Here is a 25,458-nt window from a genome sequence, read left to right on the forward strand (position 1 = left end):
ATCTATGACAGCTTTAAGCTAACTGTGGTACTGTACTACATCAAATTTATGTTCACTAGTGTGTGTGGTCCTTTACAGACAAATGAAATATGTCAATAAATAAATAGTGTGTGGTCTGATAATATATCATGACTAGTTTGGGCACCAGGGAGCCCTCTCATGCTGTTAACATCACCATTGTGTATGTTATGACACGCAGAGTTGCTTTTTAAGTTATGGTAAAGTTGAAGCCCTTTCATTTTCCGAGCAGGGCCTGAAGGCAGCAGCTGCCCTCCACCGGGCCCACCCCTCCCTCCTCCCTCCAGCCGGCTCACCTTGCTCAGTGAGCGGCCCGGCCCACAGAGTGCAGCACGGTGCCCGGGGAGTGGTTGAGAGCTGACCGGCTGCTCGTGTGGGTGTATGAATGTAGCTCGTAAGCGCGCGTGTGCGTCATAGTGTCCCGCAGCGAGCTCCCCGCCGGTTGAAGCATGGAGGAGTTAGCCAGAGAGAGCATCAGCCTGCTGGCTTCAGCCTCAGCTAAGCCCCCGCTGGACGTGACCGCCGGGCCTCGGCTCGGCTCCATGGGGGCCATTTTCATCATGCTAAAATCCGCCCTGGGTGCCGGGCTCCTCAACTTCCCCTGGGCCTTCGAGAGAGCCGGGGGCGTCCGCAGCGCAGTCACCGTGGAGCTGGTGGGCATTTTAAAATAACATTAAAATTAGATATTCCTACCTGTAGAATGTGAGGTTTCTATACATTGCTGTTTTTTTGGTTTGTTTTTTTTTGCTGAAAAGTTGATGCAGCCACACTGCGTTTTAAAGGTTATTTATCAAAAATAGCAACTTTTTATATTTAATTTTATTGGAAGTTTGTTGTAGGGGAGATGCATCTTATCTGCTGAGTGCTGAGGTCCACTGAGATCAATTAAGGAGATTGTGATCTGTTCCACCTGACAGGAGAGGCCATGTTTGACTTGACCTCAGCACCTTTTTTAGATTCACTTTATCCTTATCAGCCTGGCTTTTCTTCAGTCTGTCACTCACACCACTGCGATTCTGAAACTGTTTTGGGCATTTCTATGTAGCATAGTCTTCATTTTCCCTTCTGCCAAAACCAGTACTTGAGACTTAACATAACCTTTTCACTCTATGGTCATCACTTTCACCCTGAAATTTGACTTGCAACTATGATCAAGCCATGTGTGAAATACTTCCAGACTCCCCACAAATCCTGGTTTAAGGGACATTTCACATGTGGCTGGTGGTAGTTCAGCGAGGGAACCTGTGCACTCTAGTTTTGGAGTTCGTTCTGAGAGGAATCAAAAAACTTGGAGAAGGCTCAAGCAAACTAAGCATTCCTCTTTTACTTGTTTTTGCACAACTCTCCAGGTCAAACCAGCTGTACAAGAGCATAATAGAAAAATATAAATCATTCCTTTATTCTCCTGGTGTCACTGCCTGCCTGGCTGTCCTCCTTTCTAACTTCCACTTTGTCTTCATGGATAAATCACCTAGCGGTAGAAACAGAGGGGTTCCATTAATTTGATGTTTGAAAAGTATTCACTTGGGTGCATCCGCTTCTTTGCTGCTCCTTTCTTTGATTTGTGGTCCTGCAGACTCTCACATATAAAATCTGTTTTTTATGTCGTCGGTTTTAATGTCAAGTAGAAAATCAGTTTTTTACTTGCTTGTAGGCTGTTTGATATGACACCCATATGGTTTCCATGTCATGTCCTTAGGGGTGCCACATTTGATTTGTGAATAATTGGGACATTTGATGTGTGATGCATGGCATTAAACCACATTTGCAAATATACTATGTTAACAGTTGTTGGATTCCTTCCTATTGCCTCACTTGGCTGAAAAATAATTGGTCACTGATCATAAAGTTGAAAAACTTACAGAAAGCTATGAACCTTTTCTGTCAACTTGTTTCAGAGTGATCCAGGCTTTTGATGCAAGTGGTGATTTGTCAAAACTAACCTGAGACATCTTAATCCCCCTAATAGCAGCACGAGGCAGGAGAGTAGCCTAACTGCGACATCTGGTCAGGGGCCTTCAAAATAAAATCATCTCTGCACTCCAGTGTGTCAGTTATGAAGTGTGAAGCTCTCACAGTTCAGCGGGGAATACAGTATCCTACCAACTGTACCAGATCATGTAAAATGACTCGATAGCCTGTCTTTAGCAATGACAGCCTTTGCAGGTGCTAGGTGATATGGTAAATGTATTTCTGCTACAAATGAAAAAAAAGTAGGCCTATAGTATAGTTTAAAGACACGGATTGGATGTCTAAGAGGAAGAAAGAGAGTAGCAGCAGTACCAGGTTTTATTTGGAACTCTGACATTCTAAATAAGGAGTACATTTTCCCCCAAAAAGGAGACAGTTTGTGTCCTACCAAATGATGGTCATTTCCTGGGGCAGTCGCTCAACAAGGAGAACGATCCTGGGAAAACCAGAATGTGTGGCAACCCAACATGTCCTCCAGTTCTAAAGTTGAATGTGAAATTAAATTGGTGAATTATCTTCTCCTGGGTTCGTTTAGTGTTATTTATAAACTTTTCACCCCATGATAGCTTGAACTTGTGAAGAAAATGTTTTTCTCGTATTCCTCCGGATTCCAAAAACTGAGAAATGTCTTGATGCATTGAAGTCATAGGGGTTCATGTTTAACAACAGCAAAATTATATCAAAACATCAAGTTACAAACTCTGACATAACTCCTGCAGTGTAATCCAAGTCTCCTTTATCCAGCCATATGATCAGTGCTTTATAAACCCAAGCATTTTTGCTAAATGTTACTATGTTACATTTCCGCCTACAGTCTCACACATGGATGACTAGTGCGCCTGGGCAAGTGTGTGTGTGTTTGAACTCCGTTCAGTGGGATGCACAACTGCGTGCTTGACCAAACTTGTATGCAAAGGTATTTTAAATAGTAAGGTTTTCTCGAAAATGCATCTGAGTGGGAAGAACTAAGCATGCAACTGGATAAATGACACTTGGATTATACTGCACAAGCTGTGTGAGAGTTTGTAAACTGATGTTGTGATATAGTTTTGCTGTTATTAAACGTGGCCCCCATTCACTCTAATTCTTCAAGAATTTTTTTCAGTTTTTGGGATCTTTATTTGCCATTGAGGCGTGCACGAAAAACCAACCTTTTTTCCACAAATTTAACATGACACAAAATGAGTAATTGTTACACCAATGATCATATTTCAGGGTGAAGCTTTCCACTAATACTTAGTTTAAAGTTGTGTGTGTGTTGATTTTTGGCCACTAGGGGGCATATAAATATCAAAACAAGCTGACTGATCCACAGCCACCACATATCATGAGCTCATAAAATTATAAACATGGTTAGCTCATGACCTAACAGTTGCCTAATTGCATGTAGCAGCATTAGCATTAATTTAGCATTGAGTTTTGGGCCACCTGATAAAACTGAGTCCAAAATTCACTCAAATTCAGCTCTGTTTTGGTCCCCACAAACACTAGTTGCCATCAGTCTGTTTGCTGTTTAGTGATAGATTAGGTAGTGTACTGTAGATGTATCAGAGCTTTTTTTTTTTTTTTTTTTTTTTTTTGGTCTCATAAATTTGTCTTGATTAGAGCGGTAGACTAAACCATACAATAAATGTGCTGTACAACCAAAACAGTTCATGCTGAATTAGGCGAAAAGCTTTATAGAGCTTCAGAGAGGCCTTATGCATCTTGGTTTACATACAGTGAGATGAATAAGAAACCTCTTTCACACAAGTCTTTCAGCTCAGTGTTATCAGAAATATTAATGGAGGCTTAAGCTTTTATTCATAAGATTCTAAAAGATTTGTTAATTGGTTGTGATTTGAATGTTAGTTTAGTTTGAAACTATTGTTCAGAGAAAAAGAGCAGGTTTGTGTATCATTTCAGCTTGGGGAAACTTGAAAAATTAAATGTGTACTATTTATTGAATGATTAATTGAAATAATAACCTTTATATTAAGTAATAAAGAAATTACTAAATGAATAATTGAGAAAACAGGGTCATATTATGTTGGCTATTAAACCCTCCATTAATCCTGAACATCTTGATCTGGAACAATGCCCTCTACTGCTCAGTGCCTAAAGATTAGTACTTTGCATATATTTAATGAATGGCAGCATTAAAAGTTGGTGCTGGGTCATCGGTGGCTTAGTGGATAGAGCAGGCGCCCCATGTACAAAGGCTCCATCCTTGCTGAAGCAGCGGCCCAGAAATGTACCCAAAAATGGAAATTCAGCCATTATCTACTCACCCTCATGCTGAGGGAGGCTCAGGTGAAGTTTTAGGCCTAATACACATGCCAAAGCAGTAGGTGAGATGCATAAGGCGTCTCTGAAGCTCTATAAAGCTTTTCGCCTAATTCAGCATGAACTGTTTTGGTTGTACAGCACATTTATTGTATGGTTTAGTCTACCGCTCTCATCAAGACAAATTTATGAGACCAAAAAAGGCCTAATACACATGCCAAAGCAGTAGGTGGCAATATAACTCCTAACTGTAAGGCCATTGTAGCCAATCAGAAGGCAGTAAAACGTCATTACTGGAAAAACAACAAGAGTGAAAAATCAACAATGGCGAATTGAGGCAGGGTGGAATCTCTGTGGACTGACAGTTAGTTGTATGATACAGCCACAAAGTGATGATATGCTGCTAAATAGCAGCAGTATTTTGTTTAGGTCCATCCTCAAATTGTCTCTCGCACACACTGGATCGGGTAATAACACAGCTGTTTTCTGTTTACGTCGCACACTGTGACGTCATACAATGGAGATGAGACAAAATAACTGCGGTTATCCTGTCCACACATGGCTGCTAACATCGGACTTTTCCAAAATGTTCACCCTGGACTCCGGTTACAAATAACTCCGCTTACAGGGGCCCAAAACTGTGCTTACGTGTGGATGAAAGGCCAAACCGTGAGCAAAGAGTCACGGTTTTATAAATACCCGCATTGGTGTGGACAGCTTCTTAGAGTCCTCACATCCCTTGTGGAGACCCCAGGGGAGAGGGGGTAGCAACACAACTCCACCTAATGGAGGCTTACAGTGCCCCAGATTTAAATGTCCAAAAACACATAATTGAAACCACAGAATATCTCCATACTGCTCGTCCGTAGTGATCCATGTGTCCTGAAGCCCCGACATAAAAAGTTGTTTGGAAAAACGTCATTTGAACTCTGTTTTAGTCTCATTGTAGCCTGTAGCTCTAACTGCCTCTCTGTGCACCACTTTCATGTGCGGTTTCAAGGCGGTGCCCATGTCTCACGGTCTCGCGCAAGTGCACATATGTGCGTGTGCTGTGTGGTTCCAAACAACTTTTTGTGTCGGGGCTTCAGGACACTTGGATCACTACGGACGAGCAGTATGGAGATATTCTGTGGTTTCAATTATGTGTTTTTGGACGTTTGAATCTGGGGCGCCGTCAGCCTCCATTAGGTAGAGTGGTGTTGCTACCCCCTCTCCCCTTGGATCTCCACAAGTGTTGTGAGGACTCTAAAACTTCACGCGAGCCTCCCTCGGCATATGGGTGTGTAGATAATGGCTGAATTTTAATTTTTGGGTGCACTATCCCTTTAAAGGCAAAAAGCTCAAGAAAATAATTTTTAATAAAAAAAATTTAAAAAAGAAAGTTGGTGCTGGGCGCTCTCTGCTCGCGCCAGTCAATGTTTAGCACATTGCACACTATTGAAGAGCTCTGGTGTTGCTTTCCTCCTGTAGTGTATAGAATAAATTCCTGGACAGTGTATACTGTTTGATGCTAAATGAGGTCAGAGACTTAAATCTGAAGTCTCTGTTCTTCCCAATTAGGCCAGGTCTCCCCATTACACTGCAATGGTTCTAAATATCTGACTGGACCTTTGACGGTAACTTTGGGGCTTAACTGGATCATAGACTTTTCTAGTTTGTGTCCAAGCTTGCTCTCTTACAAAGTCACTCCCACATGTTTTCCCCCCAGATCTTCTATCCATCTTATTTGCATAATTGCTGTCATTGTATGTCCATGTTGTAATGTAATTCCAGACTTTGACCTTATAGATGTTCAGCGAGGATCTATAACCCTCTCTCTGGTGTTTTCCCTCTCCCACTGCTTAGGTTGTGTGACTACTTTTCGTAATGTTTTTGAGGAAACACTTTACCTTCCACACCTCTCATTAGAATTCAGTGATTCTCTCCTGAGCAGCATATTAACCCAGAGGACATGGACATCAATCCTGATGCATAGCAGGGATGAGGGGCTAACCTCTTGGGCTGTGAAAGTAATTGCTTTGGCACACCTCTTTTATAAAAGTTTAAAGGGTTTTGACTGGAAGGTTTAGGATGGTCACAAATCACCATCCTCTTCAATTTTCATGTTATATCATGGCAGCTATAGAGAACATGAGCTAAAATGGGATAACGTGGTCAAGATAGTCCTATCAGTTCTTCTTTGTCCCTTCTCTTTGTCTGTCCAGGCCTCCGACATTCAGAGCAAGCATTTGTGAGGACACAGGGGGACATTAAAAAGATATATTCCGGAAATTTGCATTTCCATTTGACAAACCCATAGAAAAACTCATAAATAGCTTTTGTCTTCCTTATTAGTTTTCCTTGGTGTCATTTTTCACTACCATCAGGCTCATTCACAAAAGCACTTTTCATTAAATCAGCTTGTCACACTGCTTTACAGCCTCAAAATGACACTCCTCCACTCATCATTTAGCAGCTGTATTAGTGGCATTTGTATTATTAATCAAAACTGAATGCCATAATATTAAATAACCAATAAGAAAAGATATCAAGACCATAGAATGGAAATGAAAAAATTCCAGAAAATATGAGACTTTGTTTTTCTAACTTTGTAGGCAAACAGCATGTTATTTTTGACTTTGTCAACCTGCGCATCAGTGGTGGCCTCCAGTTTTTCAACTGCAAAATGTCCATCTAAGTGTGTATTACAGTCACAATTCTCAAAAAACAAAAAAAAAAAAACACTGACTGGTATTAAAGGGATAGTGCACCCAAAAATGAAAATCCAGTCATTATCCACCCACCCATATGCCGACGGAGGCTCTGGTGAAGTTTTAGAGTCCTCACAACACTTGCGGAGATCCAAGGGGAGAGAGGGTAACAGCACAACTCTACCTTATCAGGCCTACGGCGCCCCAGATTCAAACGTCCAAAAACACATAATTGAAACCACAGAATATCTCCATACTGCTTGTCCATAGTGATCCAAGTGTCCTGAAGCCCCGACATAAAAAGTTGTTTCGCAAATGTCATTTGAACTCTGTTTTTAGCCTCACTGTAGCCTGTAGCTCTGCCTGCTTCTCTGTGCTCCGCACTTGTGTGCGAGACCAGCGAAAGCACGTGAACACACATGAAGGTGGTGCCCATGTCTTGCACAAGCGCACACGCGTGAGCGCAGTGTACAGAGAAGCAGTTAGAGCTACAGGCTACAGTGAGGCTAAAAACAGAGTTCAAATGACGTTTTTCCAAACAATTTTTTATGTCGGAGCTTCAGGACACTTGGATCACTACGGACGAGCAGTATGGAGATATTCTGTGGTTTCAATTATGTGTTTTTGGACGTTTGAATCTGGGGCGCTGTAAGCCTGGATTAGGTAGAGTTGTGCTGCTACCCACTCCCCCTGGGATCTCCGCAAGTGTTGTGAGGACTCTGAAACTTCACCTGAGCCTCCCTCGGCATATGGGTGTGTAGATAATGGCTTTTTCATTTTTTTTTCATTTTTGGGTGCACTATCCCTTCAAGGCTTTATACCATGTCTTAGCTGGTGGTATTTACTAACTGAGATAGGTGGGCTGCAGCACATGGACATGCTACATTCATATTAAAGTTAAACATAAAGTGGCTTTAAGGCCTTTGGTCGTTTGGTCTTGAGTACTCATATTGGGCAACAGTATGGCGGTACATGATATCCTGCCTTAAGATGAACCATCTGTATCTCTGAGCTCCATCGTTCTTCCTTCCTTCACACCCTCAGGTCTCCCTTGTGTTCCTGATCAGTGGTCTGATCATCCTGGGCTACTCCTCGTCCATCAGTGGCCAGTGCACTTACCAGGCAGTGGTGAAGGAGGTGTGCGGTCCAGCTATCGGTCAGCTGTGTGAAGTCTGCTTTGTCTTCAACCTCTTCATGATCTCTGTGGCCTTCCTGGTTATAGTGGATGACCAGCTGGAGAAGCGTGAGTTGCAGATTGTGCAGACTTCAGCAATAAGTGCAGATTTGTGCTTTTTTGTCAAATCTTTTTTAGCTTTATTATTAATATTCATTTTTTGTAAATAAAACCGTTAGCGTGTGAGCAGATCTCCTCTCTGAATTGACTTGTGGTTTCAATGAACCATTGAGTAGCTCTGCTGTGTAAGTGTCAGATTTATCTCCTGAAGTGCAGCCCAGGTCATTGGGAAAAGGAAACATAATGTGTTCATGAGCACATCTTTAAGTGGAGTCTGTTGCCTCCTTGAACTTGACTTTGAATCTCTTTGTGTTTTGTGCTGCTGGACCAGCTCGACTGTTTCTTTCTGAATTAAAAGCCGGTCAATATTAATCACTCCTTTCCTCTTACGTTAGAGAGGATAAATCTTTGGTGACCTCGCATGGCTTTTGTCTCCTCTCAGCTAAAGGGCAGAATAATGTTTGTGCTGATGTGCTTTCATGTCATGTCTGTGTTCTTGTTTCCTGTCAGTGTGTGGCTCCTTGTATGAGCTGGTAACTGGTTTGCCGGAGTCTGAGATGCCGTATCACTTCTACACAGACCAGCGCTTCGGCCTAGTGCTGCTCTGCGTCCTCCTCATCCTGCCACTGTCCATCCCCAAAGAGATCAGCATTCTGAAATACATCAGGTCAGGTGACACATGTAGGAGTGCTTGTGTGTGTGGTGTGGCAAGCTCCCGTACATCCATTTGTTTGCTCACATACATGTTTATGGTTTAGAAATAAGACAAAGCAGAGCAGACCGTTTGTTTGTTTTATCATCTTGGATTTTTATTTTTGAGTTTTTATTGTAAAATAATTTCCCTGAATTTAATTTCAATTTAATTGTAGTTTAAGTGGGTATCGTATAAAAACTGCTTAATTGTTATTTTTCATTTAATTGACAAATTTTCTAGAGCATGGCTTTCTGCAAGTCATACAGTTGAATGTATGTCAATTAGGGGTGGGAATCACCAGAGGATCCACTATATGATATTATCACAATACTTAAATCACAATTCAATATTATTGCAATTTTAAATATGTTGCGATATGCTGAGTATTGCAAGAAAATATATTGTCATATATTATGATTTATTACCTTTTTTCAACTGTAAATTATGTACTCAAAGGTAACTCGGTCAACATCTGTTTTATCTAAGATAAAGATTTCAGTCTGTTCATCTCACCTCAGCCATTTTTTTTTTTTTTTTTTTGCAGCAAAATGTATCTGGCGGACTGAAAAAGCTGTTGATTTTATCATACAAGTAGGCTACCTAAAGTTTAATTTGTATTTGTAACACTGATAATTTATATTTTTGAAAAAATCGATACTTCGAGATATCGAGATACTATACTGTATCGATTTTCGATTGTAAATAAACATTTATAAAAGAGTGTGAAATTATTTAAACATCAAAAATAATTCAGACAAGTTCTCCCTTTCAAAAGTCTGTGTGTCTGCACTTGGTGCGATATTAACACAGCATCATGATCTGTTTAACATTATTATCTTATATTTAATATCACAATCCAAATCATGTCCATAATGCTAACTAGTCTTATGAAGTGCACGGCAAAGTTCTGGTGTGCAAGCATATAGAGAGCAGAGATTCGGGGTGTCCAATCCATGGATAAGAGACTGCAAACTGGTTTGTAATTCAGTCTTCACTCGCGCTGATTAACGGGGCTCAGCGGGCAGACTTGCCGCTTCGCGTGAAACATGCACAGTATGCAGTGCACAATACGGTGCAAAATGTAGAGTCTATTTTTTTTTTTTTTTTTTTAAATAATATCTTAGTTCTGATGGCAAGTTAGATAAAATCGCTTTAATGGTGTAGAACAAAACATGCATCAATCATCCCTTCAGTGGTTAATATATAGTATATAATGATATCCACAATAAAAATAAACATTTCAACCTAATGTGCATGTATTTCATGTATTTTTTCATGAATATATAAATCTAGTTCTATGTGCTTTTCTTCTAGCTCTATGTGCTTTTCTCCAGTTCCACCTACATGCCAAAATGTCCAGTTTATACACAACATATCTCACAACAAACAGGCAGAGTGCCATTGATGAGCAGCTAAACACTCCTGAAAATCACAATTCTGTTGAGCCCCAGTGGCTCAACGACGTAGAAGTTTACCCCTAGGTATCTTAGTGCACTGTGACATCACTGCTGGTTGTGGTTAAACAAAGCACACTTCAGACCAAACCTTACTCTACAGTGATTCTAGCTAAAGCAGGCTTGACTCATTTTATCTGAGATATTTTTACAAGCACACAACATGGTTTTAGTTTTTGTCACAATGTCTTAGTCATTTTTTTTGTTTGTTTGTTTGTTTTTTAACATGTATTCTATTTATGCTGAGGATGCTAGTCTTTGTCATGGTCATGTTTATGGATAGATGGCTGGCTGACGTGACCCTGTCAATGGCGCTGACCCCTGCTGTCAGTTTCCAGTAATCCAGTCATTCATTGTAATTTAAGTGTCTCTGCGATTGTTTGAACCAGGTACTTTGTCTCTGTCCTCTCACAGTGTTCTGGGCACTCTGGCTGCAACCTACCTGACCATTGCCATCATCATCAAGTACCACACCACGCCTTCTGTTCTGGTTCACATCACCCCTCTCTACACTAGTGGGTATGTGTGTTTATGTGGGGTTTAGGGAGGGGGGGCTAAATGAGATGATCCAGGGCTCAAACAATCTGTTTGCTTCATTGGTCACAATAGCTGGTGAAGCCCAGATTTAGTCTGGAGAGTAGATGTGTCTGGTTGCAGAAAAAACGCGTGCACAGTGAATTATCAATGCTGTAGATAAGTCCCATGTTTTTTAGTCATACACAGCTGTATGTTATTTTCAAAACCATTAGCGTTTTGGCAGCTACGCTCGTGCTGTCTTGCAGAGATTTAGGTAAAGATATTGATCCTGGTCTCATGTGTCTGTAAAATCTGAAACTATGGCCAGATTAATGCAAATGTTGGTAGCAGGGGAAAATGGCTCGCTAGATTGATATACAGTGTTCAAGAATCCAATATCATTGATGCATAGTGAAAACACTGACACATATACATTTATTAGATACACTTTACTGTGTCACCATTTCTGTCCAGCCGCAGCTTCCTCCTAAACATTCAAACAGTGCTGGTGGCCTAGCGCCAGGCAGACAATGGCAAGCAGTCAAGAAAAAGACTGTAAAGATATTTACAAGGGATGCACTGATTGTAAGGGCCGATACTGATGTTTTAAATAACTATTTGGCTGATAGCCGAAACTGATGTTTTTTGAGGTTGTTGTTTATTTTGTTTTTATTATCTATTCCCTCTTTTGTGCCTGGGAAACAAAAAAAGCTTTGTTAAATAGAAATACCTAAACTGTTTTAAAGTCATTCAGCCTGTCATGACAGTATCTTTGAGCACAAATTCAGTCATAAAAATGTATGAAGCAGCCTTTTTTAAAAAAAAAAAAAAAAAAAATAGCTGTTTTCAAAGCCTTTTTACTATATATAATACATCATAATTCCCTCTCTAATATCTATTTTATGATGCCGTGAAAACATCAACAATTTTTCTCCTCATCAAAAACTACTTTTTACAACATTACATTCCAAATTATCTTGAACACTGGAAATTACCTTTGCCCATTACTCATTTTAACCGAAGAAAGCTTGAACACATCATAACGTAACTCAGTGCAACATCTGTCAGCAGCAAGTGGCAACTGGCTGAGAAATGAAACCAAAAGCTGTGCCAAAAGCTACAGTTCATCAAATGGCCATCTAAGCCTGGCTCCAAGAGTGGGTCAATCCCTGTGAACCCCCATGTTCAAATGCCCGACTTTACAGCAGAAATAAACATGTTTACAGCCTGGTTCAAAGAATGGTTTTGGTCTCTATGGCTAATTTTAACATTAATGACAACTGTACATGTGGGTACATTTTTTAATAACTCACCGGTTTACATTTTATTAAGACCAAAAGTTGGGAGAGAAGAAATCCACACCTCCACCCTCTTGTCTAAATATGGTCACATCTAGCTCCAAAAATCCAAGACGGCGACGGCAGAAATGCTGAACTCGAGGATTCAAAACAGCAGTCCACAAACCAATACATCCCATCACTGTAGCTACATCCATCATTATATACAGTTTATGGTTGGTTTCACCTGCTAGCTGCTAACAGCTAACAGTAATTAGCTCTTCCCTGATTGATTTCAACATGGATATTTTGTTCACAATGAAGCATTATCATGGAAACAATAGGGTGCGTTCCGTAACATGTCAACAGTGAGTTTACTGCGTCCTTTCATCCCAGTGGTGTCCTGGGTAGGATCTCTTTGTCCCAAGCAAGTTTTTTATTGTCCTTGGGATGACTAGACGCCATTCATTTGGAAGCCTTGCTTTTTGGCCTGCGTAAAATTGATGCGACATAACAGGAAAACATCAGCAACTACCAACGGTGAATGTCATCTTCTTTGCTGATAGGCCGATGGCAGTCAACAAGGCACATATCTGTTGATACAGAGTCGCGTCCAATAAATCGGTGGATCTCTAATATTTACTGATATCATCCTGGATTGAATTAAATAAAAATTATATCATGGTAAACTTTGTAATATCAGCAAATATTGTATCGTTGGCCAAAGGGGTGTTGTAGAATAAAGAGACTCGGCTGTGGCTCAGAGGTAGAGCAGGTCCTCCACTAATAGGGGGATTGGCCGTTCGATCCCTGGTTTCTCCAGCCCATATGTCGAAGTATCCTTGGGCAAGATGCTGAACCCCAAATTGCTCCCAATGGTTTTGCTACAGCTGTGATTCCTATGCCGTTGGTGTGTGAGTGATTAGTTACTGAGTAGCAGGTGGCACCTTGTATGGTAGCCTCAGCCACCAGTGTGTGTGAATGTGTGTGTGTGTGAATGGGTGAATGTGACCTGTAGTGTAAAAGTGCTTTGAGTTGTCTGAAGTGTTATACAAGTGCACTCCGTTTACCATTTACCAAAGAATCAACATGATATCCTATCATGGTGACATTAGCAATTTACCCCCCTGAAGCCAAGCTAACTGCTTCATCCTGTCATCAGTCGTTATGCAAAGCTGAACTGACTGTCTGCTGGCTGTAGCTCTGTATTGAACAAACAGATATGAGGGTGGTGTTGATGTTGTTTTTAATTCTCAGCAAGGAAGCTGATAACTACATTCCACAAAATGTCAAACTATTCTTCTAAATTTGCTTTAGTGTCTACTAATGACAACAGACTCTGTGTCTGTTTAAATGTATGCTCAACAGTCTGTTTACTGTTGTCTGCATGCTGGAAGCAAGGTGTATACTCTGCCTACAAACCTCAGTTGTTTGAGTGGAAATGAAGGGAAAAAAAATCAGACGGAAATGCTAAACAGGAAGTTTTTATTTGTGTTATAAAAAAAGAAAAGTTTTGTACTTAAGGTCATATTTTCTATGCCATAAATAGACTTAATCACCAAAGCAAGTCAATATAATGAGGTTGCTTCAAGGAAATATGACTGTTATGTGTCTCATCCATAAATCAGTTTTGAATCCAGGCCACCAGAACAGACAAAGTAGATGAAACCGTCCTGCTCGCTCCTCTCCTTGAACTCCCATGTCACTGTTAAGGCACTTAGTCTGGCTCACTGACTTACCTCGGCTGCTCTTGTCAGCCGCGCCCCTGTGATTGACAGATGAACTCTGTGCTGAAGTGTCTCTAAATGCCACGGCATTATGAATGGTGCCCTAATAATAGCGTATTTCTTCTTCTTGTCGTGGCATTTGTGAACTCCAGAAAAATGACTGTGGTGTCTCCTCCTGTCTGTGTGCAGGATCAGCTCCTGGGCCTCCACGTTCAGTGTCATCCCGACCATCTGCTTTGGTTTCCAAGTGAGTGCAACAAATTAGAAATGTGTTCATGTAAGATCCTTTGAGACTTTGTTAACATGTGTTTGGAACATCATGCTGTGGTAAGGCTGGAGGCCACTGAGTGTACAGCTGTGTGTGGAAGGGTTTATGTATGCATGTATTCATGCTTTCAGTGATGGCTGCAAAATTGCAAATACATGCATGTGACTACATTAAAAACTGATTACCCAGCAAGTAATGAAAACTCCACAACCATATGACCTTAAAGGGATGGTTCCCGTGCATTTTTTCAATCATAGTATCTAGCCTGGCAGATAGCTTGGCTTTTAATGTGTTTGTCCAGGTCTGTCTGAGATTTTTGCTTACACCTCAGAAAACCAGAAGTAAATGGAATTTAATTTGTGCTGATCAGAACAACTGGTGTGTTTATATTCACCTGTTTTTATGTGCATAAAAAAAAGTGAAAATGCAAAGAAAAAAAATCTTGAAATGTAATAAAAGTTTTTACTCTTGGGGGGAGGTGTAAAAGTTGGTGTGTCAGTAAAAGGCAAATGTGACTAAGTGCAGTCAATAGGTTTAGCAAGCGAACACTGCGAGTATTGGTGGGTGCAGTATTGTGGAGGAGTCTGTGAGAGCTAACTTTTATGCAAATAGAACACTGTAAGTTACAGACTAGTTCATACAACAGACATGAGAGTGGTATCAATCTTCTCATCTGTCAGTAAGAAGGAGTCGTTTCCTTCACTCAGGATGATCTAGACCAGTGGTTCCCAACTTTTTTCCTTCAGGGATCCCTTTTTTATAACCAAGTAAACTGACAACCCCGACATATTTTATGGATATTTCATATTCAGTGCATAAATAATAACTGTACAGAACAACTGATAAACTCTACAGTTACTCTTAATAATGAACCCAACGACTGCAGAAAGTCAGTATTGCATCAGAAATGAGTTTTCCGGATATTTTTAGCAACTTTTTATATGACTCGCTGTCTATATTATGTTTTTATGCTGTCATGCTAGCAATAGTCGTGGCCGGAGGCATTTTGTTTTCTGGTGCTCTGTCCCATTCTTGTGAATGCGATAGCTTAGGAATGCCTGGGGGGAATTTATTTAGATTTGGCACAAATGTCCATTTGGACTCAAGAACACTTAAAGGGAAGTTCCTCAAATTTGGCACAAACACCCCGTCTGACTCTAGAATAAAAAACACTGCAAAAACACTTTTCTGGCAATTATTCAACATCATATCTCAGGAACAGAAGGAGAGATATTTGGTCAGATACTGAACTGGTGACATAAATCTTGGGTGCCCATCTTGAAACCGTGCTGATCAGTGGCGTGCACAGACTTTTTGAAGGGCAGGGATGAAAAGAAAAAAAAGGGCACTTAAGCGCGCGTTTTGGCTCCCAAGGGGGCACTTTAGCGCATGTTTTGGCTCCCGGGAGGGCACTTTAGCGCACGTTTTGGCTCCCAGGAGGGCACTTTAGCATGTGTTTTGGCTCCCAGGAGGGCACTTTAGCGCGCGTTTTGGCTCCCAGGAGGAGCTGCGTCTGGCTCCCAGGAGGGCACTTGGCACATTTAGCGCGTTTTGGCTCCCAGGAGGCATTAGCAGGCTCCTGGCATGTTTGGCTCCCAGGAGGGCACTTTAGCGCGCGTTTTGGCTCCCAAGGGGGCACTTTAGTGCACGTTTTGGCTCCCGGGAGGGCATTTCAGCGTGCGTTTTGGCTCCCGGGAGGGCACTTTAGCATGTGTTTTGGCTCCCAGGAGGGCACTTTAGCGAGCGTTTTGGCTCCCAGGAGGGCATTTCAGCGTGCGTTTTGGCTCCCAAGGGGGCACTTTAGCCCGTGTTTTGGCTCCCAGGAGGGCACTTTAGCGTGCGTTTTGGCTCCCAGGAGGGCACTTTAGAGAGCGTTTTGGCTCCCAAATGTTTGGCTCCCAACAGTCTGAGCACTTTAGTCTGCTTTGGCTCCCAGGAGGGCACTTTAGGTGTATTCTGCGGCACAAACCTCAGTTGTTTGGCTCCCAGAAGGGCACTTCAGCGGCGTTTGGCTAAACAGGAAGTTTTTATTTGTGTTATAAAAAGAGGCACAAGTTTTGTACTTTAAGGTCATATTTTCTATGCCATAAATAGACTTAATCACAGCAGTCAATATAAGAGGTTGTTTTGGCTCCCAAGTGGGCACTGTTAGTGTCTCATCCAGGAGGAATCAGTTTTGGCTCCCAGGAGGCCACCAGAACAGCGTGATGAAACCGTCCTTAGCACTGCTCCTTTTGGCTCCCAGAGGGCACTGTCACTGTTTTGGCTCCCAGGAGGGCACTTTAGTCTGGCTCACTGACTTACCTCGGAGGGCTCTTGTCAGCCGTTTTGGCTCCCAGTGATTGACAGATGAACTCTGTGCTGAAGTGTCTCAAATGCCACGGCATTATGAATGGTGCCCCAATAATAGCGTATTTCTTCTTCTTGTCGTGGCATTTGTGAACTCCAGAAAAATGACTGTGGTGTAGTAATTCTAGTTTGTAATTTTAATATTATTCCACAGTAACAGGGAATCAGATACTGGAAAGCCACACTGCAATTCATTTGCATGCCTCCATGCTGGTTACAGCTGTTTTCTGGTTGTCTGTCCGTTAGGGGTGTAACGGTACACAAAAATCTCGGTTCGGTACGTACCTCAGTACACAAGTCACGGTTCGGTTTGTTTCGGTACAGTAATGAAAAAAATAGACAACTATTAAATATCTTTTACTTATTGGTAACCTTATTAAAACATACCACCACAGCAGTTAACTCTTTTTACACAATTTTTGAATGAAACCAATATATATATAAAATCCTGCTTTTTCACATTGTTTGAATGAAAATAGAAATATGAAAGTGAAAAATAAAATCCTGCTGTTTTTTAACACATTGTTTGAATGAAAAATATAAATATACATTTCTGCTTAAACAGTTTTACTCAATAAAAATAAAAAGTATAGTGCAGCTGGTCAGCTTTAAAGCCTGCTCAGATTCAGTTTTACTAGGAACTTACTTAGCTTTCCCACTTTGTTAAAGTGCAGTAAACAAAACATGCTTATATCTAAAGTGCAGCTTAAACAATTTTACTCAACTCCAATGGCGTTGGTTATTTCTTTAGCGCGATGGTCAGGGAAACGCTCTTTCTTTTTAAACGATGACGATATCGTAGTTTGCACCAGCTTGCTTTTTCTAGTCGTGCCGGTTAACGTTCAAACTCGGGTGGTGTCGCTTTAGATGCGTTAGCATATTAGACGTGTTTCCAAGTACTTACCCGACCGCTGTCATGTCAGGAAACATGAGATAGAAAGGGGGATGTCATGCAGCAAAGGGCCGTGGGTTGGAATTGAACCCAGGCTGTTGCAGAGGACCTCACTCACTCTACTAGGTAAGCTAGAGGTCGTGAGGTGGTAATTCTAGTTGTTTTTTTAATGTAATATTTCAGTGCTGTGAGAACCACAATTAAAATTCCATTCACTTCTATTGTATGAGATTAAAGTCAGAGGAAATGAGTGCTTCAGAATATTTTTATGTTGCAACAATGGCAGACATTGAAGTGATACTTTCCTCAATGATCTTTAGGATGTGGACTTACTCATGAGAGTGTGTTAAAGAGTTGTAAAGGTCATCCGGCTGGCACAGCCTGGGGCCGCTGTGCTCCGCGGGATCTCTGCAGACTTAGCTTTTCATATTTAATAGCAGGGTAGAGTACAGGAAAAAGATCGTTCTGTCAATCTAAAGCAAGACAGAGTGATGTAGAACTTCCCAAGTTGCCAAGGTAACCACTGAGGGATGCTGAGAGGATCTAATAAAAGTAGAGGAAAGTACGAATGGACTGATGCATGTCCTCTCACACAAACACACACACAGAGACGTGCTCCCTCAGGATGAGTGATTGCACTGCAAAGGGTTGAAAAGAGAGCTGATGAGATCCTGAGAGGAGTGGAGGTGGAGAAGGCAGGAAAGGGGAACTGAGATTTAAAAGCGGGCGACGGCAGCTGGGATCAAGTGGGGACAAGAGTCTGTATCCTGACCTCTGTGATGGTTTAACTCACCCCAATGTGCCGGCCGAGCCCATAGCCTTCATTTAATTCTCTATCTCATCTCAGTTCATCACAGCAGCAGAGAGATTGGAGATAATAAGACCTTTGGAGCCTCACCCTGCACTGTGAGCTCCAAACAGATGAGGAAAATCCAAGGTTGGCTGCTGGAGAGGCACGTGATCTGTTTAACCAGCAGCTAGTTCCTGTCTTGTCTGTCAGTGGACTCTGGAGTTTATTGTAACATAACACAACTGTCCATATCAGCTTTAATCACCTTGCTTGTGTGTTTGTTCCAGTGCCACGAGGCGTCCATCGCCATCTATAGCAGCATGGAGAACCAGCGGCTCTCTCATTGGGTCTTCATTTCTGTGGTCTCCATGATCTTCTGTCTCATCATCTACTCCCTCACAGGTCAGACAAGCTTCTACCTCCCCTCTCTACCTACTTTTCCATGATAACAACACACCTGATTTCTTTGGGGTCATCAGCACCAGAAGAAAAGTCAGCAGGGAATAAAATGTGTGGTGTTGATACAGAGAAGTCTGTTCCAAGGGTATGACTGGACCACTTTTCCTTTCCAGTTTTCTGGGTCTCATCAAGGTGAAGTGAGGAGCATACTTTGGGGACGCAGCTTCTAGGTTGTAAAATGATGCTTGGAAGCAGTTATGTCCTCACGAGCAAGGATTTTAGCTGCTTTAAGAACGGCACTGTGGGTCAGTCCACTGTTTCAGTCCGTACTAAAATATCTCAATATCTATTGGAGGGATTGTAGTGAATTTTTTTTAATCTAAAAATATTCAATGTCTCTCGAAGGTGAATTGCAGTGACTTGGGTCATCCCCTTATTTTTCCTTCCAGCACCACAGTAAAGTTGACATTTGTGGTTGTGAGTGAAATATGTCGACAACTATTGAATGGATGGTCATGAAATGTGTTACATACATTAAACCATAGTTGCTAACTTTTATGTACAAAACTTTTTGTCATATTTGCTGAAACTGTCACAACATCCACACAGTAATATATGAGACAGTCTGTGCTTGCTCCCGATGGCATTAAAGGAATTCGCTGTAAACAGTCAAACCAGAATGAAGCACGGCCCGACGCCAGGGCACATTTTCCTGTCTCATTTACTACTGTGTGAATATAGTGACAGTTTCAGCAAATATAACAAAAGTTATTTTTTTTTTTAAAGTTGCGAACTGTAGCTTTCATGGCCCCCTCAGGATGACTTTGGTGTTCCTCTGACTTTTCCTCCGCTGCCATCATCAGATCAGAATTTCACTTTTTTCAATACTTTGGTTTATGATCAAAAACCACTTAACATTGATGAAAAGTTTGCCTCACAGTAACCTGTCTGCTTCCACCTGGCTACCTGTGGCCGGTGCTGCTGTGTACACATTGGTAGAAAGGATTTCCGCACACTTACATCTATGCAGTGTTCACTTTATTCTGGAGCTTGAGGTCTATTAGACCTTCATCAGAGCATACATCTCTCAATGAAAAGCTAGTTTCCTCTGGGCTTATGACAAACTGCCAAAACAAGTCAATGAGATGCAGCAGTGAAACCTGGAGTTCCTCAGGCTACCTTGTGTAGTGAAATGAGAAACAGCAGCTGCTAGTAACAGAGACATAAAATGAATGCACACAGGGAAAGCACCTGTGGTTGAAGAGGCCCTCGTTAAGTCGATTAATAATGCCCAGTCCCAGAATGACCTTCAATGTTTTATATTCATGTAATAAATATACAAATGTCAATTAGATCGTAATCCACATGAGAGATACAGAAAAATATTTTTTTTTACATAATAATAATAATCTACTTGTAGTAATCCATTTGACCTGGACAGATCAAGAAGGTTTCCACTGTACCTGCAAAATTAGGGATGCATGATAATATCGGTATCGGCCAATATCAGCTTTAGAATTAGCCAGCATGCTTTTTCTTAATTTGCACACCAAATTAATATTACATACATTAAACAGCATTGTATTTCATGTCTCCTTCTGCTGGTGGGCCATCACGATAAGAGTATGCATACGTAAAATGATGTTAATTCCACTTCAGAAGAGACTTGACGGTCATTAAAATGAGGTTGGGGAAAAAAGTCGATATATCGATATATTGTTTATCCGTCAAATGAGTTGTTCCATATCAGCGTATCGTATATCGGCAAAACATCTAATATCGTGCATCCCTATGCAAAATTAAAATCATTCAGTTAGCCTCGGCTGCACTTTGTCTCAAGAGCTAAAGAACTAACTAACACGCTAAATTAGGATGGTGAACATGTTAAAGGAATACTTCACCCTCAAAAGGATCCTTTGTATATCATTTACTCACCGCATGTAACCTTGAATTCATGAGGAAAACTTTTTTTTCTTGCGTGCCTCCACAGTGAACGAAGAATCCAAAAAAGGCAAACATTCTCCTTGAAACGAGGTCATTGAGGACTACGTTTAACAGCAAAACAGTATCAAAACATCTGTTTACAAACTCTCACACAGCTCATCCTGTATAATACAAGTCATTTATCAAGTTGTATGCTCAGTGCATTCCGAACACATGCATTTTCACCAAAACGTTACAATAGAACACTTCCACATTGTACACTGAGCATGCCTGAGCACATGTTTTAAATTGTAATGTTATAGCAAAAATGTCTGTGTTTGGGAAGTACTGAGCATACGACTTGATAAATGGGACTTGTGTTATACTGCACAAATTGTTTGTTTATAAACTGCTTTGATAAAGTGTTGCTGTTGTTAAATGCGGCGTTTCCCATTAATTTCAATTCATTAAGAATCTTTTTGGATTCTCCTTTCACAGTAGAGACGTGAGAAAAGCAAGTTTTTCTTTACAAATTCAAGACAACACGTGGTGAGTAATTGATATACAGATGGTCATTTTGCAGGTGACGTATTCCTTTGAACACTAAATTTGAGAAATATCAGTGAGTTAACGTTGTCATTGTGACAATGTTGGCATACTGATGTTGGTATTTAGCCTCCTTCTCACTCCGTTGCAGGGGTTTATGGGTACCTGACATTTGGAAAGGACGTGAAGGCGGACATTCTGATGTCGTACACCGGCGATGACATTCTAATGCTCATTGCCAGGCTGCTGTTTGGCGTCTCCATCATCACCATCTATCCTATCATCCTGCTGCTGGGCAGGTCAGGGACACGGCCTCAGTGAATTTATCATCTCAGTTGAATCTTATAAAAAAAAGTTTTAATCTTTCCCACTGTTTTACTTAAATCATCCAAAGTCATTGGAAATGTTGAGACAAAGTTTGAATTAAGTTTTTCACATGAGTCACACTGACTGATCAAATACACATCTGTTTGCTGCACATCAGATCAGTGATCCAGGACCCCCTGCTGAGCTGGTGGCGGAGGCGGGACGGCATGGTGACGACAGAGTTTGAAAGCCGCAGCCGCTACGTGCTGACAGTCCTGTGGATAATGGTGACACTGCTCATCGCCACGTGTGTACCAGACATCAGCAAAGTAATCAGTGTTATAGGAGGGATCAGCGCCTTTTTCATCTTCATCTTCCCAGGTAACACTCTGATTACAGATTCATATTCTCTCAAATGTGTTACAACCCTTTAACCCTGCGATGTGTTTGAACAGGACTCTGTCTGGTGTTTGCCATGCAGTCTGAGCCCGTCTCCTGTAAAACCAGGTGAGAACAAACTTCATTTAAATGTTAATGCATTGTAAATATATGTCTGAGTCATAATCCAAAGAAATATTAAGGAGACAAGGAATGAATGCAGTAAAATCAGCCAGAGTGGGTGTTAATCAGTATATTCACTTTAAAAAAGAACCTTGAAAATATACAGTTCTGTTCTAATGGAAACTTTTAATTGGCTTTAAACTCACAGTGCAATAGTTTCTGTGCTGGTGGTAATAGGTGTGAGGATGGTGATGTTTTCCTGTCAGTTTTGTTCATCCAGATACTTTGACACATTCATATCTATGTATTGACATCACTGTCTATCACATGTATACATGAATACTAAAATGAGCTGCAGTGTCCTTGTACACACTTAAAAGAAAATGTAATGTGCAGATCAACCTGACATTTCTTCATTCATGCTTACACGAGTGTGAACCTTCTACTTTTTGGGCTGCCTGTAATGAGCCCATGACCTGTAGCACTACCCTCTGTTCAATTCAATGTTCATTTCCTCTACCGCTGAGACTCCACAAATGACTAAATCATCTGTAAATATTGTGTACTGTTGGCTTTTGGCTCTTTTGTATTGTAGGAATGTAGTGAACCATGGAGCCTGTAGGGCCTCCTGTTAGGGGTTAACACAATTCACCTTGTTTTAGTGCGAGTTGCCTTAGATCCTCTTTACCCCTTGTATTAAATTGCATTTTGGGTGATCGGATGCAATTGGATAGAGCTTGACTACCTGAAAGTAATGGTGTAAATGCACCCAAAACCCATAAGCCCCATTTCCACCAAGCAGCAATGAAAAAAAAAATGTAAACACTTTTTATATTTGTATTATAATTGTTAACAAATGTGGACGAGGCTTCTTTGGACTGTGTTTAGTTGTTTTAGCTGGACAAAGCAATCTGATCTCAATGTGGACTGGGGACACATAATGATACCAGGGGGATATGTATCAGGATAAATCACATCTATATGCAATCTGAGATGCTGGAAAAATGACTCATCTTTGCACAGTTAAGGGGTCAGTAAAAGGTGAGCGGACAGATGCACATCACAGTGATTACACCAGTATGCAGAAGTGAGAGAGTTCGCACGGTTCAAACTTCTCTCTCAAGCTCTGCTTACATTTGTTTTCATCCTTTACATAATCACTTCTGGCATTGTTGTGCACATCAACAAGTGCAACACTGTGAATGCCTTTAAGGAGAAATTGCCAGAAGTGTGTGTGTTGTTATCCTTCAGCCTTTTCATGCTGGCTTAGAGTGTGGCCATTCAGCACAGCTATTAAGACTCTTGCCGTTGTACAATGTGAAGGCATACCTTGAAGCATTTTAAAGAATTAATTAAGGGTGCTGTAATTAAAGATTTAACTCAGAACAGAACAGCTACAGTAGCTACGTTGAGTTTCTCTGAGTAGGTTAAGTTTACATTGGATAGACTGGAGGTTTTCACACTGCGGGCCCCCCCAGAGGGTGCAGGAGAGCCGAAGGGGGGACCTGGAAGATGCTGCATGAGATGAAAGGCAAGGATGCATGCCAGTGTTCCAATAGACAACAGGAAGTTGGTTATATAGTTGTCTCTAGATCCATTAGCACATTGCAAACAGGAACTGCTAATAGCGAACTTGGCATACTTTTAATGGTGCCAGTTTGCCAAAATGTAAACAAATACTGGAAAAAAACAAACAGAGCTCGAGTTGTTGTCCACAGCTAACTGACTGACTCCATAACTGATGGGGGTGTTGTTTTAGTTTTGTCTGAGAGGAAGCCCTCTGTGTCTCACTTTGAAAACCCCTGGGATAGACCAAAGAGATGATGCATTTTTTACAGACTGATCTGTGCAGTGTTTGCAGCATTTGCTTAAATTACATTACATTTTTCTTACTCTCCTGTACCTTCTCCAATCCAGAGTCGTCCTCACAGTGTGGGGAATTGTGACCCTCATCTGCGGCGCTTTCATCTTCGGCCAGAGCACTACCATTGCTGTCATGCAGATCGTTGGAAAGATTTGACTGTTTCCCCGTCTCTCACTGATCCACACCATTTTATAGGGACAGTGGTGACCAGATCTTAACCCCTCTCCTCTTCTCTAAAGAGCCCATGGTGAATAATGGCCACCATGAACTTTAACAGTGGACATGACCCCTGAGAAATCACTCTGCAACATATGGCCTTTGATACAATGGACTAAACCCAGTAAAAACCCTTCCTCGTTCGGTGTCAAGGTATGTCACTTCCACTTAGTTGCACCCTGATCCAGAGCTCTGTCTGCCTCGTGCTGGGAAGATCAGATTAAAATCCTCAGGTTTTTCTGCAATTTGCTGTAGCGCAGATGATCTACTGTTGTTGCATTTATTAGTGGATATCTGTGCCTACCAGCATTAGACCTGCCTGCATTCAGAAAACATTCACACACAGTCTGTGGGTAAGATGAAGAGCTTTAAACTGATAGTGGGCAGGGTGCTATAAACATATCTGTCACATTTTTCATTTTTAGTGAGCACTATATTTGACTTAAATGCTGGGTATTATAAACAATTAGTAGTAAACAGCTGGAACATTGTTACAATATGAATTCAAAACTTGAAAGCTTCTATCATGTGTGCCAAACAGTAAAGTGTAAAGTGTCAATCATTTACACCATCTGCATGTTGCAACTAGAATATATGATAAAGGCTTGATAGGGGATATTTCCAAGACCTGTTGGTATCCACTGTAGAGCCGTATTAGACTGAGCTCACAGAGGTTACTTGATGGTGCTACACGGGATGGGGAGGGAGGATATTTTGATGTTTCTGTATATTTGGATGTGAGTGTGTAAATAAGTCATATCTTATATGTTTTTTGTATGTTTAAAAAAAAGAAATGCAGTCTGACATTTGATAAGTAGCTCATGTTGTGTAAAGTAGTTACATTAACAGTGAATATTGAGTTAATGAAAAGATAATTGAATAAAATAATTTTTATAAGAACCTTTGTTAAATGTGCATCCGTTTGCTCTTATAGCATGTAGTACATGAGGAAAATGAAACCCTACATTTTGTACAGAGGCCACCCGTACAGCTACAGTTCGCCCTCAACCACTTGATTTCACAAGCAACTTGATGTTTACAGGGGCAACCCAGCTGATTAGTAATGCACTTACAGTACGTTTGGAGACTCCAGAGAAAGAAATTTTAAAGAGTGGTCAAAATCAAAGCAATAGGAGGAAATTTCCCTCCAGAGCCACAGCAGACATCATAGACTGTTTCAACAGGCTGAGGAGCACTAATGGTGTGTCCCAGTTCCTACCAATTCTACACAGTGTGTACTACACTCTAATTGTCATAATATACTGATGTAGCAGTTTATACGTTAAAAAATGTACATACTTAACTACAGCGGAAACTTTTTATACTGAGCAAACAAAATTGATCACTACAAGCAGATTATTATTATTGTAACTGATTTCTATGCCTCTGCACCAATAGCTGTGGCCACAGGCATTATGTTTTTTGCATCCATCCATCCCATTCTCATGAACGTGACATCTAAAAAGCGCTTTGAGAGAATTTCTTAAAATTTAGCACAAACGTCTAACCTGGAAATCCAGATGCTCCGCCCCTAGCAAATCCGAATTTGCACTGCACG

General features: G+C 41.1%; 1 protein-coding gene across 1 annotated transcript; it reads left to right on the forward strand.

Moving 5' to 3' along the window:
* Positions 1 to 339: 339 nt before the first annotated feature.
* On the forward strand, positions 340 to 24,712 carry slc38a8a (solute carrier family 38 member 8a). The gene is made up of 10 exons (XM_049574324.1): positions 340 to 671; positions 7,989 to 8,187; positions 8,689 to 8,845; positions 10,741 to 10,845; positions 14,036 to 14,093; positions 18,433 to 18,547; positions 21,165 to 21,312; positions 21,498 to 21,700; positions 21,775 to 21,826; positions 23,738 to 24,712. The coding sequence occupies exons 1-10, from the start codon at positions 468 to 470 to the stop codon at positions 23,838 to 23,840; spliced, it is 1,344 nt and encodes a 447-aa protein (XP_049430281.1). The 5' UTR covers positions 340 to 467; the 3' UTR covers positions 23,841 to 24,712.
* Positions 24,713 to 25,458: the final 746 nt, after the last annotated feature.

The sequence above is a fragment of the Epinephelus fuscoguttatus genome, linkage group LG4 (genome assembly GCF_011397635.1).
Source record: "Epinephelus fuscoguttatus linkage group LG4, E.fuscoguttatus.final_Chr_v1".
Lineage (NCBI taxonomy): Eukaryota > Metazoa > Chordata > Actinopteri > Perciformes > Serranidae > Epinephelus > Epinephelus fuscoguttatus.